This window comes from Ranitomeya variabilis, chromosome 5 (genome assembly GCF_051348905.1).
Source record: "Ranitomeya variabilis isolate aRanVar5 chromosome 5, aRanVar5.hap1, whole genome shotgun sequence".
NCBI lineage: Eukaryota > Metazoa > Chordata > Amphibia > Anura > Dendrobatidae > Ranitomeya > Ranitomeya variabilis.
This window is the reverse complement of record NC_135236.1, coordinates 683052507-683069898: the sequence shown is the minus strand read 5'-3', so window position 1 is coordinate 683069898 and position 17392 is coordinate 683052507. Positions and strand designations below refer to the sequence as shown.

Genomic DNA, 17392 nt, shown 5'->3' with positions numbered 1-17392 from the left:
AAACTGACAAATTCAATGGACGAGAGTTCAGAAGCTTCTTTCGAACAAGGGGTCCTATGTGCAAATGTAACATCACCTAGAATAAAGTTTTCACTTGGAAACTGTTTGATTTCATTTTGTAATAAGCTGATAATGCTATAACTTCACAATTCACCATTTTTTTGTTCAAAATAAAAAAAAAAGGTTGAAAACTCTGCTGTGCATAATAATTTGGAACCTGCATTTTGAGTGTTTACTTTTTTTAAAAGATCCTGTTTTCATAGGCAGTTTGTTCCAAAACATTGCAATTATACTAGAATAGTAGGTGACTGGAAAATAACAATGACTGCAATTCAGATAGGTAATTTAGAGAAAATAGGAGGAAATATTATTTGCATAATAATTTGGAACACCGTGTAAAGCCCCCCACTACGCCATCTACTTCCCATGGAGATGGCTTTGGGGCAGGAGTTTTCTTCGGGGTCGGAGGCGCTGGAGGAGGATCGTGGTTTTTATTCTCTATCCTTAAACCTCAGGCTCCACTGTCGCCCATTCCTTGCGGTGCGGGGTCTTCTGTGCCCCTGGCAGCGGAGGGGTTAACGCGTCCGGGGCGATGATCACTGTTTAGTGTAATAATCTGAAGTGTTTCTCTAAGGTTCGTTTCTTAAAGAGCCGCGACTTCAGCTACTTGTGTCAGGAGCATAAATCTTCCCGTCCTCGGCCTGTAACGAGTCATAAAGAGATGGAAATAAACAAATTCCTCCAGCGCCGGGGAGGCAGCGCCGCGGCGAAACGCCATTAACGCTTTGTGGGAAAGGTGCAGAAAAAGTGACCGGATGAAGAGGTCTTGGAAATGAGGAGAGATTCTTATAGAGCCTAAAATCCGACCTTCCCCAAATACTTCTCGCCCCTGAAGTTCGGGCCATCCTCAAGGAGCAGCTCTGGCGCTGAGGCTTTTTTTTTGCGCTGACCCTTTTTTTGCGCTGACATGTTTCTCTGCTCCTCAAAGCTCGGGCCACACGCAGCTGGTGATTCACCTTCTTACAATTGGTCATTTCCATGTCAGGCAGTTAAAGGGGCAGATGACCTCCTCGCCTCCGGTTCTGCCGCTTTCCCCCCTGGCGACGGATGCTGCACAATATTCTCGCCTGTGACTGCAGACATTCAAATCAATCGGCAAAAATAGCCAGAATTTGCATGAAGTGAATGATGAGCGCTGAACTCCGTCCTCGCATCATTACTGCTTCCTCTTTTTTTTTTTTTTTTTGAAGCTTCATTTACTAAATACAAACCACAGTGTCATTATTAAAGGGCCGGTAACCCTGAGGTCTGACCCTTCTAGTGCTCCGGCACGGATGGAACGCCGCCGCTCCGGCACGGATAAATCGCACAGTGCTTTACAATAGACTCTGACATTAGGAGACGTCTGTGGATGTTGCCCTTTAGTCTCTGACATTAGGAGATGTCTGTGGATGTTGCCCTTTAGTCTCTCTTCTACTGCGCTTGTTCTAATACACAGCATCCAGTGTGAACAAGCGAAGCTGCAGTGTAAAGCAGGGAGGAGGGCTTTTATCCTCCACAGTCCTCGGAGGCAGTAGGTGACCTCAGACCACCTCCCCGCTGAGCTGGAGTCGCTGATCCGGACACAGAATGTAGCTGCTGTCACTCACGTATCAATTCACCCAACTTTCCTCTAATCAGACTATATAGGACTGGTTCTACATTGGCCCTCACCCAGCTTTCCCAGGAACAGATCTTTACAGGAGAACATCAGAAAGTGTCCCGTCTCGGGGTGGTGACTTCCCTGCTCTTGGGGCGACCTTCTTATCGGGGTGTTCCGCACCATTATCATGCGCTGGTTTCTCCTCTTCCTGACGATACATTGTATTAGTTTCCACAATGATCTATAAAGTGTGAGATCAGGGAAGGGACTGCTGCTGTTGGTGGTGGGATCAATAGAGCACGAGTTCTGCAGCTGCCCCCTCCCCCCAATAAACCAGAAGCTCCAGCTCCAAAGTAAAGAAGGCCAAGAAGTACCCAGCTTTCCCCAGTAGGGATGCATTCTCCAAGTATTGAATGGGGTCTGGGTAAGCAGTGACTTCTCCCAGGAACAGAACAGATACAGCTGTGATTGTGCAATATCATGGCGGAGATTAACCCTTCATTATGTTCTGATGTTGCAGGAGATATACAGGCCCGATCATCCAGAGTCTGCGGACACAGCCAGGTCAGAAAACTGAAATTTGGAACATATTCACTAGTTTATTCTTTCATCTAATTATTTCTTGTTATCTCTTGCAGCATTTCTGTAGTTTCTCAAATATCAACCATTGGGGCGGCTCTTGATAACACCTTCGAGTCATCGGGTAGGTAGTGGATCCTTAGAGAGGAATATGTATTGTGGTCTGTCTGTTTTAGAAGGGTGTACATCTGTATGTAGTGAGCTCCTCCTAGTGGTGGCTGTATAAATCTGTATGTAGTGAGCTCCTCCTAGTGGTGGCTGTATATATCTGTATGTAGTGAGCTCCTCCTAGTGGTGGCTGTATAAATCTCTATGTAGTGAGCTCCCTCTAGTGGTGACTGTATAAATCTGTGTGTAGTGAGCTCCCTCTAGTGGTGGCTGTATAAATCTGTGTGTAGTGAGCTCCCTCTAGTGGTGACTGTATAAATCTGTATGTAGTGAGCTCCCTCTAGTGGTGGCTGTATAAATCTGTATGTAGTGAGCTCCCTCTAGTGGTGGCTGTATAAATCTGTATGTAGTGAGCTCCCCCTAGTGGTGGCTGTATAAATCTCTATGTAGTGAGCTCCCTCTAGTGGTGGCTGTATAAATCTGTATGTAGTGAGCTCCATCTAGTGGTGGCTGTATAAATCTGTATGTAGTGAGCTCCTCCTAGTGGTGGCTGTATAAATCTGTATCTAGTGAGCTCCCTCTAGTGGTGGCTGTATAAAGCTGTATTGAGTGAGCTCCCTCTAGTGGTGACTGTATAAATCTGTATGTAGTGAGCTCCTCCTAGTGGTGGCTGTATAAATCTGTATGTAGTGAGCTCCCCCTAGTGGTGGCTGTATAAAGCTGTATTTAGTGAGCTCCTCCTAGTGGTGACTGTATAAATCTGTGTGTAGTGAGCTCCTCCTAGTGGTGACTGTATAAATCTGTATGTAGTGAGCTCCCTCTAGTGGTGACTGTATAAATCTGTATGTAGTGAGCTCATCCTAGTGGTGGTTGTATAAATCTGTATGTAGTGAGCTCCCCCTAGTGGTGGCTGTATAAATCTGTATGTAGTGAGCTCCCCCTAGTGGTGGCTGTATAAAGCTGTATTTAGTGAGCTCCTCCTAGTGGTGACTGTATAAATCTGTGTGTAGTGAGCTCCTCCTAGTGGTGACTGTATAAATCTGTATGTAGTGAGCTCCCTCTAGTGGTGGTTGTATAAATCTGTATGTAGTGAGCTCCCTCTAGTGGTGACTGTATAAATCTGTGTGTAGTGAGCTCCTCCTAGTGGTGACTGTATAAATCTGTATGTAGTGAGCTCCCTCTAGTGGTGACTGTATAAATCTGTATGTAGTGAGCTCATCCTAGTGGTGGTTGTATAAATCTGTATGTAGTGAGCTCCCCCTAGTGGTGGCTGTATAAATCTGTATGTAGTGAGCTCCCCCTAGTGGTGGCTGTATAAAGCTGTATTTAGTGAGCTCCTCCTAGTGGTGACTGTATAAATCTGTGTGTAGTGAGCTCCTCCTAGTGGTGACTGTATAAATCTGTATGTAGTGAGCTCCCTCTAGTGGTGACTGTATAAATCTGTATGTAGTGAGCTCCCCCTAGTGGTGGCTGTATAAATCTGTATGTAGTGAGCTCCCCCTAGTGGTGGCTGTATAAAGCTGTATTTAGTGAGCTCCTCCTAGTGGTGACTGTATAAATCTGTGTGTAGTGAGCTCCTCCTAGTGGAGGCTGTATAAATCTGTATGTAGTGAGCTCCCTCTAGTGGTGTCTGTATAAATCTCTATGTAGTGAGCTCCCTCTAGTGGTGGCTGTATAAATCTGTGTAGTGAGCTCCTCCTAGTGATGGCTGTATAAATCTGTATGTAGTGAGCTCCCCCTAGTGGTGACTGTATATAAATCTGTATGTAGTGAGCTCCCCCTAGTGGTGGCTGTATAAATCTGTATGTAGTGAGCTCTCTAGTGGTGACTGTATAAATCTGTATGTACTGAGCTCCCTCTAGTGGTGACTGTATAAATCTGTATAAATCTCTACATCCCTTTCTCCATGTGAGTGGCGGTGGTGTATCGTCCTCCTGGCCCCTCTCATCAGTTCCTGGATCATTTTGCCACCTGGCTTCCACACTTTCTCTCCTGTGACACCCCCACCCTGGCTAAAGGCCTGGCTATTCATTGCTTGCGTTGAGAAACACGTGATGGTGTCTCCGCAGCTTACTTTACATGCGTTTGCATATTTCCCATAAGGGATGGGGGCAGTGTTCTGGATCACTGCGTTGAGAAACACGTGATGGTGTCTCCGCAGTGTTGGATGTTTTGGTCTCCCCGAGGTCATTCATCTGTTCCTTCATAGCCTTTCACCAGGCACTGCTCCTAATAGCCAGTTTCCTACTCCACACTGATGAGGGGCAAAAACCCCGAAACAGCTGTTTGTGGATGGATACCATGCTTGGCATAGGTGGTCTTCCTTTATTGGATATTCTCCTTTATTGGATGCTGCCCTTCCCGTGGTTGTTCCTTCCCGGAGAAAGGCCTGGCTATTCATTGCTTGCGTTGAGAAACACGTGATGGTGTCTCCGCAGCTTACTTTACATGCGTTTGCATATTTCCCATAAGGGATGGGGGCAGTGTTCTGGATCACTGCGTTGAGAAACACGTGATGGTGTCTCCGCAGTGTTGGATGTTTTGGTCTCCCCGAGGTCATTCATCTGTTCCTTCACACCCCCACCCTTATCATGGGTGATTTCAACATCCCTATTACTTCTCCCCTCTCCCCATCTGCTTCTCACCTTTTATCTCTAACCTCTTCTTTTGGCCTCTCGCAGCATACTAACTCTCCAACGCATGAAGATAGAAACTCCCTCGACTTGGTCTTCTCCCGGCTTTGCTCAGTGGATGATTTCACAAACTCCCCTCTCCCGCTCTCTGACCACAACCTTCTTTCATTCTCTATCAAGAACTGCCATCCCGCTCAGGTCACCCCCACTTTCCACACTTATAGAAACATACAGGCCATTAACACCCAGAAACTTATGAAGAACTTGCAGTCCTCATTGGCCCAATCTCCTCCATCTCATGTCCTGATTCTGCTCTGAAGCATTACAATTAGTGTTGAGCATTCCGATACCGCAAGTATCGGGTATCGGCCGATATTTGCTGTATCGGAATTCCGATACCGAGTTCCGATATTTTTGTGATATCGGAATCGGAAGTTTCCAGTGTATGATTCCCAGGGTCTGGAGGAGAGGAGACTCTCCTACAGGCCCTGGGATCCATATTCATGTAAAAAATAAAGAATTAAAATAAAAAATATGGATATACTCACCCGTCCGGCGGCCCCTGGACCTTACCGATGTAACCAGCAGCCTCCGTTCCTAAGAATGAGGAGTTTAGGACCTGCGATGACGTCGCGGCTTGTGATTGGTCGCGTCAGCGGTCACATGAGCGGTCACGCGACCAATCACAAGCCGCGACGTCATCGAAGGTCCTAAACTCCTCATTCTTAGGAACAGAGGCTGCCGGTTACATCGGTAAGGTCCAGGGGCCGCCGGACGGGTGAGTATATCCATATTTTTTATTTTAATTCTTTATTTTTTACATGAATATGGATCCCAGGGCATGAAAGAGAGTTTCCTCTCCTTCAGACCCTGGGAACCATCCAGGATACCTTCCGGTATCGGTATCAGCGATATCCGATATTTTTCGGATATCGGCCAATACCATCCGATACCGATACCTTTGAGTATCGGAAGGTATCGCTCAACACTAATTACAATGAAACCCTGCAAAGTGCCCTGGATGAAGCTGCACCTCCTATACATAGAACAACTCGGCACAGACGGCGACAACCGTGGCACACGCTGCAAACACGTTTCCTGCAGCGATGCTCCAGGTGCGCCGAACGTCTGTGGAGAAAATCTAATCTACCCGAAGATTTCATCCATTATAAGTTCATGCTAAAAACATACAACTCTGCTCTTCACCTCTTCAAACAAACCTATTTCAACACCCTCATCACCTCACTGTCAAATAACCCTAAACGTCTCTTCGACACTTTCCAGTCCCTATTCAACCCAAGAGAGCAGGCCCCAACCACAGATCTCCGCGCTGACGATCTGGCCAATTACTTCAAAGAAAAAATTGACCACATTCGCCAGGAAATCATCTCCCAATCTCTTCATACCAGGCACTGTCCTCCCTCCCCCACTGCATCTAGTTCACTCTCTGCCTTTGAACCAGTTACAGAAGAAGAAGTAAGCAGGCTCCTTGCATCTTCTCGCCCGACCACTTGCACCAGTGACCCCATTCCGTCACATCTCTTCCAGTCCCTTTCCCCGGCTGTCACCTCTCACCTGACAAAAATTTTCAACCTTTCCCTCACTTCCGGTATTTTTCCCTCCTCATTTAAGCATGCCATCATACATCCATTACTTAAAAAACCCTCCCTCGACCAAAACTGTGCCGCTAATTATAGACCTGTCTCTAATCTTCCCTTCATCTCTAAACTCCTGGAACGCCTGGTCCACTCCCGTCTTACCCGCTATCTCTCAGATAACTCTCTTCTAGACCCTCTTCAATCTGGCTTCTGCTCTTTACACTCTACTGAAACTGCCCTCACTAAAGTCTCTAACGACCTGCTAACAGCTAAATCTAATGGTCACTACTCCATGCTAATTCTCTTGGATCTCTCCGCAGCATTCGACACTGTGGATCATCAGCTCCTCCTCACTATGCTCCGCTCCATCGGCCTCAAGGACACCGTTCTCTCTTGGTTCTCCTCCTATCTCTCTGACCGATCCTTCACTGTATGTTTTGCTGGTTCCTCCTCCTCTCCCCTTCCCCTTACTGTTGGGGTTCCTCAAGGATCAGTCCTAGGCCCCCTCCTCTTCTCTTTGTATACTGCCCCTATTGGACAAACAATCAGTAGATTTGGGTTCCAGTACCATCTCTATGCTGATGACACCCAATTATACACCTCTTCTCCTGCTTTCACTCCGACCTTCTTAGAAAACACCAGTGATTGTCTTACCGCTGTCTCTAACATCATGTCCTCCCTCTATCTGAAACTGAACCTGTCAAAAACTGAACTCCTCGTGTTCTCTCCCTCTACTAACCTACCTTTGCCTGACATTGCCATCTCCGTGTGCGGTTCCACCATTCCCAAGCAACATGCCCGCTGTCTTGGGGTCATCCTTGATTCCGAGCTTTCATTCACCCCCTACATCCGATCACTGGCTCGCTCTTCTTATCTGCATCTCAAAAACATTTCTAGAATTCGCCCTTTTCTTACTTTCGACTCTGCAAAAACTCTTACTGGTTCACTTATTCATTCTCGTCTGGACTATTGTAACTCTCTACTAATCGGCCTCCCTCTTGCCAAACTCTCCCCGCTCCAATCTGTCCTGAATGCTGCTGCCAGGATCATATTCCTCACCAACCGTTACACCGATGCCTCTACCTTGTGCCAGTCATTACACTGGCTACCCATCCACTCCAGAATCCAGTACAAAACTACTACCCTCATCCACAAAGCACTCCATGGCTCAGCACCATCCTACATCTCCTCTCTGATCTCAGTCTACCACCCTACCTGTGCTCTCCATTCTACTAATGACCTCAGGTTAGCATCCTCAATAATCAGAACCTCCCACTCCCGTCTACAAGACTTTACACGTGCTGCGCCGGTTCTTTGGAATGCACTACCCAGGTTAATACGATTAATCCCCAATCCCCACAGTTTTAAGCGTGCCCTAAAAACTCATTTGTTCAGACTGGCCTACCGCCTCAACGCATTAACCTAACTATCCCTGTGTGGCCAATTAAAAATAGAAAAAAACAAAAACAAAACACATAATCAGGTTCCTCTCATCATGTTCTCATACACTTTATGCAGTTAATAGCCTCTGTGTCTGTACTGCTACATACTTAGGCTGATAACTGGATCATGCAGCTTTACATGAACACCCGAGCCTTACACTATGGCTGGTCCAAATAACTAAAGCAATTGTTACCATCCACCTCTCGTGTCTCCCCTTTTCCTCATAGTTTGTAAGCTTGCGAGCAGCAGGGCCCTCATTCCTCCTGGTATCTGTTGTGAACTGTGATTTCTGTTATGCTGTAATGTCTATTGTCTGTACAAGTCCCCTCTATAAGTTGTAAAGCGCTGCGGAATATGTTGGCGCTATAGAAATAAAAATTATCTGTATGTAGTGAGCTCCCTCTAGTGGTGACTGTATAAATCTGTATGTAGTGAGCTCCCTCTAGTGGTGGCTCTGCTGTGTGGCGGGATGAGGTTCTGCAGGCATCATGTGGATGCACTGTCTCTGCTGTACGGATTCCCAAATGGCAGCGCCCCCTTTAGCAGGACACTGGTGGGTCACATTGGTCTGGGGATTGAGATCTCCGGATTCCTGGATCTCCATCTCTTGGAGAAACCAGTGGATCCTTGGGCTGCCCGGAGCTCAGGATCTCTACATCTCGGCCAGAGACTTTCTTTGGAAGAGGCGCCGCTCCCTGACCTATAATTGTGCGCGGCTCCTTTACAAGGTTCTTCCGGCTCTTAAATCTCTAAACCCGTCAATATTATTAGTGACAACACAAAGCTGATAATTAGCCGGCGATGATCCCGCGATTTGTTCTGTAAACAGGAGCGCTGCCCCGGGGCGTCAGGACACTTCCCCAACGCACATCCTAATCCCCAGTGCGATGCCGCAGAGCCGCACGTCCTAATCCCCAGCGCAATGCCGCAGAGCCGCACGTCCTAATCCCCGGCGCTGTGCCACAGTGCCGCACGTCCTAATCCCCGGTGCGGTGCCGCAGAGCCGCACGTCCTAATCCCCGGTGCGATGCCGCAGAGCCGCACGTCCTAATCCCCGGTGCGATGCCGCAGAGCCGCACGTCCTAACTCCCGGTGCGATGCCGCAGAGCCGCACGGCCTAATCCCCGGCGCGATGCCGCAGAGCCGCACGGCCTAATCCCCGGCGCAGTGCCGCAGAGCCGCACGTCCTAACTCCCGGCGCGATGCCGCAGAGCCGCACGTCCTAACTCCCGGCACGATGCCGCAGAGCCACACGTCCTAACTCCCGGCGCGATGCCGCAGAGCCACACGTCCTAACTCCCGGCGCGATGCCGCAGAGCCGCACGTCCTAACTCCCGGCGCGATGCCGCAGAGCCGCACGTCCTAACTCCCGGCGCGATGCCGCAGAGCCGCATGTCCTAACTCCCGGCGCGATGCCGCAGAGCCGCACGTCCTAACTCCCGGCGCGATGCCGCAGAGCCGGAGAGTCTGTTCCCGGGAGCAGCTCCTGCAGAGACTTTTACTCCATTAGTCTCCCGCTTATGTCACTCTGTATGGACTCTGTCACGGCGGCCGATCCGGTGCCACCCAGCTTTCCTAGGAACAGAATGGGCTAAGACTCCACTAAGCTCCCGGGCGACGTCTTGTGTCTCTGTGGCGGCTGCAGATTCTCCTCGAGACATTGATTCTTCACATTCTCTTTGCAGCCGCCGCTGATTTGGTGACGATTCTACAACGCGACTCTGATGCAGAAAGTAAAGACGGCGCCGAGAAGGAAAACGCGGCAGAACGGTCCCAAGATTCCGGCTACACAGAGAATGAAGGTAAATATCTGCAGAAGACCCCCGAATCTGCAGGGTGCACAATGGGGGTACGTCGGGACTTCACCATTGGTGACGGATTGTCGTGATTGACGCTGAATATTTCTGCCTCGCAGCCTCATCCGTACGACACCACCCCGAGGACTGGTCCAAAGATGGCGGCGCTGTGAGTACACAATGCTGACCAACTTCTGAACTGTGGCTTACATGTAGGACTACAACTCCCAGCAGAGCTGGAGGGAACATTGCCCCTTAGGATATGATTGAGGGGGTCCCTTATATTTGGTTCCGGACGTTTCCACTTTACATCTTGACGAATGTGATCTTCTCTTTAGGAATCGAACATTAATCCGGAGAGCGAGAAGGAGCGGCCGCCCCCAGCAGAAGGTGAGGCTGAGTATTGGCTCCTGGGATGGAGACCCCTGGAGAGAGGGATGAAGGGGTGCGGTCTGGGCACCAGCCCCTCGCCCCAAAAGCAATGATTTTACTGTAGGCTGTAAACTGCCATCCTGATCTGGACTGTAGTGCTGACCTCTGGTGGCCAATGAGCAGATTACACGAGAGCCACTACTGTGAGAAATTGTACCACAGCACTTCTGACAACCGACACCTCAAAGGTTTGATCAGCTGAGGGCTATAGTCCGGGCTCCTCCTCCGGGCGGCACGTTTCGAGTTCTGGCAGGGGCACGTTTGGGGTTCCGGTAGCTGCGAAGCATGTTTTGGGTTCCGGCAGCTGCGGGGGCGCATTTCGAGGTCCGGCAGCCCCGGCAAACGCGTTTCGGGTTCAGGCAGCTCTAGTGACGCTTTTCGAGGTCTGACAAACTACTGATCTATTCCGCCATGTGGCCCCCAGACTCAGGGCCCCGTGTTCATCTACCCTTTCTCTTGCACATTAGGGGCTCCCGCTGGGTCTCCGGGGAGGAATCTCCAGTCTGCGGAGGAGAACCAGTAAGTGTCGCTGACTCCTCAGTTTTGCTCCTGAACATTCGTCTTTTTTTTCCTAAATGTGAGATCTTCTTCTTCATCATCTTCTTTTCTTGCAGTCTCTCAAATAATGAGAAGGAAATGGAGGTGAGTTGTGTGCGGCGTCCGGAGACGGCACCGGTGCACGGTCTGAACGGTTCCCTCAGGCTCCAGTCACACCGAGAGCTGCATCCACATAGTGCGGGTTGGCTGAGATCTCCAGCCATTCAGGGTCTGTGTAGGTCACGGTTTGCTGCAGACACTGAGTCAGCAGGAGGTGGCAGGGACATGTCTGGTGGAAGCCCAAACCCCAGAGCTGCACTCCTACTTCTGCTGAGCTCGTCGTACCCATTGTCTCTTCTTTTTAGACCGAGTTCTTGCGTCTTTCCCTCGGGTTCAAGTGCGACATCTTCACGTTGGATAAGAGGCTGCGACTTGAGGAAAGATCCCGAGATCTGGCGGAAGAGAATCTGAAGAAGGAACTGGCGAGCTGCAAGAAGCTGCTGGAGGTTCGTGCGTTAGTGACCAGTCTGGTGGTCCCGAGGCTCGGGGTGGGGGGTCGATGGGACGTATTCTGGCTCTTTGCCTCCGGGCAGCTTACATTTACTGATCTCCGGGTCGCAGGCGCTGACGCCGCTCTGCGAGGACGATAATCAGACGCATGACATCGTGAAGAGGCTGGAGAAAAGCCTGGAGTTCCTCACCCAGCACACGACGCGCGTCGCCAGCCGATCGGAGATGTTGGGCGCCATTCACCAGGTGAGTGCGGGACGTCGTATGACGGGAAATGATGAACTGTCCCATTCCGAGACTGGACACAAAGTAACAAACTGTCAGCTGTGAGAAGTCTTTGGTCAGGACACGTTTTCAGTCATCTACAGATTGTATCAATGATACAGTGTAACAAATACTTGTCAATGGTTTGTTACAATCTGAGCTCCAGGCTGCTTTCTCACAGCGGAGGGTTTGTTGCATCGTATCCAGTCTATTCAACCCTCTGAGCTCGTCATAGATACAATGTCACGAACCCTCAGCTCAGGGACCATTTTCAGATGGTTTGTTACATTGTATCCGTTCTGGTCGATCAGCTGCTCAATGTTCTGATCGTCGGATACAATGTATCGGTGCAGCCTGGAGATCAGACTGGATACACTGTAACAAACCCTCAGCTCTCTGGGTGTTTTGGGGTCACTGAGGGCAGGCAGAGGGTGCTTCCATGGAAGTAGCGGTGTCTGTTTTGCAGGAGAGCAGGGTCAGTAAGGCGGTGGAGGTGATGATCCAGCACGTGGAGAACCTGAAGCGCATGTACGCCAAGGAGCACGCGGAGCTGGAGGAGCTGCGGGAGGCGGTGCAGAACGATCGCTCCAGCTGCCCCCCGGAGAGAGGTGACGTGCGGCGGTGGTGTAGGGTCACTGCGCCCCCTGATGGCAGGAGGTAACGTGCAATGTCTGCTCTTACAGAGGATGCCCTGAAGCTGGCGTCCGCCATAGCCAGTAAGGTGAGTGATGGGGCAGAGCGCTGCCGGGGATCGGGGTGGTCGCGGTCTCCTCACCTCTCCTTCTCTGTGCCAGGTGTCGCCAGCCAGGAGGGTCAGCATGCCGGCGTACCCCAGAGGCACCGGATCACCAATGGTATCTACCCTTCTATACCGCAACTAATGCTGCTTCCCCTATGTACTGTTCTCAAGATCTCTGCTTGCTGTCAGTGAAGGGGGAGTCCAGAGTTTACATTCAGGGGCTAAGACCATTCTGGTCTGAGGGTCTGTTACAATGTACCCAGATGCAGAGTGGGACTGTAGGCCCCCCAGTAACGGTGATTCTTGGGGCCGCTGTTCAGCTGCTTAATGAATTATTTTTTTCTGCACAATTCATCAGCGCTTCTTCACAGCGGCCTACCAAAGGATTCTACGGTTCCCCGGTCAGCCAGTCCAAGCCTGCCCAGATTTGTTACCTGTGCTGACTCATTGTAACAGACAATCAGTTCAGGAGAGCGACTAGGCGCAATGTTACCGTCACTGATGGGAAGCCAAAACCTATCAGCAGAGGCCATTGTCTGGACTCCGCCTGGCGGTTATGGGGGCAGCATGGGGTGGTAGTTGGTCTGCGGATCTCATACGGGGGGCACACGGGGTGTGGAGTCCCTCCGCGTTATCCTGTGAGGGTCTCGATCAGTCATTGCCCACCTTCATTCTATACTTTTACCATCACAGGACTTATTTGGAGGAGACAGAATCGATGGAAAACTACAACATCGGAGGTCAAACAGCTGGTAAGGGGGTCTCTGATGGGGGGATCACTGGGTAATGATGTGGGTCTGCCTCTGCTGGACTGCGAGACGGCATGGACAGGAGTCTCTCTCCTGACGGGTCCCCTTTAAATTATCCCTTTAAGGAAACCATATTATTTGTGCCCCCTCAGGAAGCTGGTGGGTTCCAGGCCGAACGATAACCGCCCGACGCTGCAGCGCTTCATGGACACATACGCCCGGCCAGAGGCGAGCGAAGAGACCGCCATAAAGGAGTAAGTGACCGCTGCGGCCCATCATCTTCTGTCGGATTGCCGCGTATATGATTGTGCGCCGCTCCCCTGATCGCCACTGTGACCGCTGCAGCCCGTCATGTTGTCGGATTGCCACGTATGATTGTGCGCCGCTCCCTCGATCGCCGCTGTGCCCCATCATGTTCTGTCGGATTGCCGCGTATGATTGTGCGCCGCTCCCCTGATCACCGCTGTGACCCATCATGTTGTGGGATTGCCGCGTATATGATTGTGCCCTGCTCCCCCCGAATGCCGCTGTGACCACTGCACCCCATCATGTTGTCGGATTGCCGCGTATGTTTGTGCGCCGCTCCCCTGATCGGTGCTGTGACCGCTGCGCCCCATCATGTTCTGTCGGATTGCCACGTGTATGATTGTGCATCGCTCCCCCGATCGCCGCTGTGACTGCTGCGCCCCATCATGTTGTCGGATTGCCGCGTATATGATTGTGCGCCGCTTCCCTGATCACTGCTGTGACCGCTGCACCCCATCATGTTGTCGGATTGCCGCGTATATGATTGTGCCCTGCTCCCCCCGAACGCCGCTGTGACCACTGCACCCTATCATGTTGTCGGATTGCCGTGTATGTTTGTGCGCCGCTCCCCTGATCGGCGCTGTGACCGCTGCGCCCCATCATGTTCTGTCGTATTGCCACGTGTATGATTGTGCGCCGCTCCCCCGATCGCCGCTGTGACCGCTGCGCCCCATCATGTTCTGTCGGATTGCCGTATGTTTGTGCACCGCTCCCCTGATCGGCGCTGTGACTGCTGCGCCCCATCATGTTCTGTCATATTGCCACGTGTATGATTGTGCGCCGCTCCCCTGATCACCGCTGTGACCCATCATGTTCTGTCGGATTGCCGTATGTTTGTGCGCCGCTCCCCTGATCGCCGCTGTGACGGCTGCGCCCCATCATGTTCTGTCGGATTGCCGCGTGTATGTTTGTGTGCCGCTGTGACCGCGCTGTTTTTACCTGCGCAGGGACGAGCCGAGCGCAGAGCTAATAGAGGAGGCCAAAGAGCGAGTCCGGAAACCCAGCTACGTCCAGAGAGCGCTGCCGCCCGCCACCACGGAGACCACGTAAGTGGAGCGCCGCTTCAGATATGAGCAGCTTCGGATGTGACTGGAGTAGGAAATGGGGTCGGTAAAATAACCGGCTGTAACTTCTGCCATCTCCATGGATTTTAGTTTTCTTTTACGTTTTTATATCTGTATTTTTTTCTTTGTTACAAATTTTCTTTTAATTTTACTTTTTTTTTTAATACTTTTATAAACCTTTTGAGATTTTTTTTCATATTTTTCCCCGTGTTTTATTTTGGTGTCTGTTTCTTTTTATATTACGAAGTACGGTATTTGTGTTTTTTCTGCAGTTCCAGCAGAGTCCTGTCCTGTGTGAAGGGCCTGAGACGATCCATGGGGAACATCAATAAGCCCCTGGTGGTCCTGGCGGCGGCCGCCATCCTCCTGGTCACGCTGCTCAGCTTCCTCACGGGCCTCTCCTTCCATAAACCAGTGGATGGCGCTCCGGTGGGCACCGGGGTGTCGTGGACTTCTGTCCAGCAGCTGCTGTGGCCGTATCTGGGCCTCCGGCACAACGCGCCCCCGCCGGTGTGAAGCACAAGGAACTTTCTCCAGCGCTGAGGTTTTGTACATTTGTATCAGGATAGAATCTAATTTAAGCCTATGTGTATAGTATTTTATTGGGGGAGGGGAGGCCGCCGGGTTCTTCCCTGACTGGTTGTGGTATTTATTGAATAAAGTTGGCTTTATCTTAGGAGAAGCTCAGCAGTCTGGTGGCGCTCAGCAGCTCGTACACGCAGGCTATGAAGAGGGGGTGGGAGGACGGCAGCCGCGCCGTGGCCTCGGGGCTGCAGTAGTCTCTGACCATGTGATACAGGGAGCTGTGGAACTCGCTGCCCTCGTACAGCTCCGCCGAGAAGCGCTCGCTGGACTCCGACACCTTCAGGCGCTGCGTCCTCTGGGGGCTCAGCATGTACAGCGACCAGTCGTCCTCACTGCACGAGCCGGAGCCTTCCCTCACCTGGAAGGGAACAGAACTCAGACAGAGCAGATTCTTTTTTTTTTTTTTTCCCCTCACTCCTCTTCCTTCAGCACCTCGGCCTCTTCCCCTGCCGGCACCTTGGCCTCTTGCCCCTCGGGATCTTCCCCTTCCCTCCGGTCCCTCACTCTTGCCCCTCGCTCCTGCTCCTTTTGTCCTCTTGCCCCTCGCTCCTTTTGTCCTCTTGCCCCTCGCTCCTTTTGTCCTCTTGCCCCATGCTCCTGCTCCTTTTGTCCTCTTGCTCCTTCTGCTTTTGTCCTTTTGCCCTTTGCTCCTGCTGCCTCTGTCCTCTTGCCCCTCGCTCCTGCTGTCCTCTTGCCCCTCGCTCCTGCTGTCCTCTTGCCCCTCGCTCCTTGATCCATCAGTGTGTTTCCTATCTGCACTGACTCCTGCAGCATCTTGTCTTTGAATCCTTTCTTAGACCTTGTGCTGTTCCTCCATTATTACACCTGGAATCTAGTAAGTAACTGGAGCGCTGGGTGACCCCACTACTTATAGGGGCGTTTCCCCACAGTCTGACGCACGGATTACTGGGCAGGTCACAACCCCACGGAGCACGTGCTCGCCCCCTTCACCCCGTGCTCGCCCCCTTCACCCCGTGCTCGCCCCCTTCACCCCGTGCTCGCCCCCTTCACCCCGTGCTCGCCCCCTTCACCCCGTGCTCGCCCCCTTCACCCCGTGCTCGCCCCCTTCACCCCGTGCTCGCCCCTTCACCCCGTGCTCGCCCCTTCACCCCGTGCTCGCCCCGCACCTTCACAACGATCTGCTCGTGGCCGCAGCTGTGGTTCCATTTGCTCCAGGCGAAGGTGAATGACGGCGACAGCAGCGCCATCTCCTTGTACGCCATTGTCTCCACCTGTTCATTCTGTCAGGGGGAAAAAACACATTTAGTTAAATTGTAAGATGCCACAACGTAGCGAGCGCCGGCGGCAAATATATCGATAGGCGGCTGTAATGACATTAAACATGGCGGCCCCCGATGTCACTACAGCCGGGTACAAGCGCTCGGCATTTACCTTTTTATTGACGCTGACGTATTTCCCAGAATCCTCTGCAGGGAAGACGTTCAGGCCGACTCTCCTCATCTCGGCCTTGAGGCGCAGCGGGGTCGTCCACCTCCCGGTGACGTGCGTCAGGTCCGCGTCCACGCCGGAGACGGCAGCCAACCGGCACTGCTCCTCCTGCGCCAGACACAGTATTAATAGGGGCCGGCTCACGAGTGTTTGGGGGTCTCAAGTTATATATTTTTTTTAATTTAGAGAAATTAAAAACGTATCATTTTTGTTGCGGAAACACAAATTATATAACTCACATTTCTGCCTTTTTTTTTCCTGATCACATTATAGATTTTAAGAGATTAAACTGTAACAGACACAAAGAAACCAAATTGTTTTAAATTATATATTCGTGTTTGTTTTTTTTATGGCGATGACTTCAAAATTATGTTTTTTCATAATTCATTGAATAGTAAGAGTCACGATCAATGAATGTTAACTTCAGGCTGGTCCTCATAGAAGCATTGCCATGACCGACACCGGGGTCTTCAGCAGCATTCAACTGGTTAACGGCAGTAAGCGATGTACAACTCCCCTGACAGCTGTAAGTGTAGTTGTACATCGCCTGCTGCCGTTAACCAGTTGAATATTGTGATGATGGCTGTGCAATGTGGTGCCCAGCCATCATATGCCTGTTATCTCTTGTGCTCGGCTGTGGTGCACAGCCATCATCTCTCTGTTATCTCTTGTCCTCCGCTGCGTTATGCAGCCATCACCTGCCTGCTATCTCTTGTGCTCCGCTGCGTTATGCAGCCATCACCTGCCTGCTATCTCTTGTGCTCGGCTGCATTATACAGCCATCATCTGCCTGCTATCTCTTGGGCTCGGCTGCGTTATACAGCCATCACCTGTCTGCTATCTCTTGTGCATGGCTGCGTTATACAGCCATCATCTGCCTGCTATCTCTTGTGCTCGGCTGCGTTATACAGCCATCATCTGCCTGCTATCTCTTGTGTATGGCTGCGTTATACAGCAA

General features: G+C 51.1%; 2 protein-coding genes across 7 annotated transcripts in view; one reads left to right on the top strand and one right to left on the bottom strand.

Moving 5' to 3' along the window:
• The window catches only part of IRAG2 (inositol 1,4,5-triphosphate receptor associated 2), a 101272-nt gene extending 86196 nt beyond the window's left edge, over positions 1-15076 (top strand). For both annotated transcript variants that reach the window (XM_077267189.1, XM_077267188.1), the window contains exons 24-39: positions 2163-2206; positions 2281-2345; positions 9689-9805; positions 9919-9968; positions 10138-10189; positions 10699-10750; positions 10846-10873; positions 11134-11274; positions 11390-11524; positions 12009-12150; positions 12226-12263; positions 12337-12396; positions 12975-13033; positions 13183-13284; positions 14284-14382; positions 14673-15076. In XM_077267189.1, the coding sequence (XP_077123304.1) occupies positions 2163-2206; positions 2281-2345; positions 9689-9805; positions 9919-9968; positions 10138-10189; positions 10699-10750; positions 10846-10873; positions 11134-11274; positions 11390-11524; positions 12009-12150; positions 12226-12263; positions 12337-12396; positions 12975-13033; positions 13183-13284; positions 14284-14382; positions 14673-14916 (1428 nt within the window). In that variant the 3' untranslated portion in view covers positions 14917-15076. The remainder of the gene's footprint in view (positions 1-2162; positions 2207-2280; positions 2346-9688; positions 9806-9918; positions 9969-10137; positions 10190-10698; positions 10751-10845; positions 10874-11133; positions 11275-11389; positions 11525-12008; positions 12151-12225; positions 12264-12336; positions 12397-12974; positions 13034-13182; positions 13285-14283; positions 14383-14672) is intronic.
• Positions 14980-17392, bottom strand: part of DNAI7 (dynein axonemal intermediate chain 7) — a 40153-nt gene continuing 37740 nt past the window's right edge. For 4 of the 5 annotated variants that reach the window (XM_077267192.1, XM_077267190.1, XM_077267193.1 and 1 more), the window contains 3 exons: positions 16378-16542; positions 16113-16226; positions 14998-15343 (listed from right to left, as the gene is read on the bottom strand). In XM_077267192.1, the coding sequence (XP_077123307.1) occupies positions 15074-15343; positions 16113-16226; positions 16378-16542 (549 nt within the window). In that variant the 3' untranslated portion in view covers positions 14998-15073. Of the gene's footprint in view, positions 15344-16112; positions 16227-16377; positions 16543-17392 lie in introns of all 5 variants that reach the window. The other variant, XM_077267191.1, reaches the window with a different exon arrangement.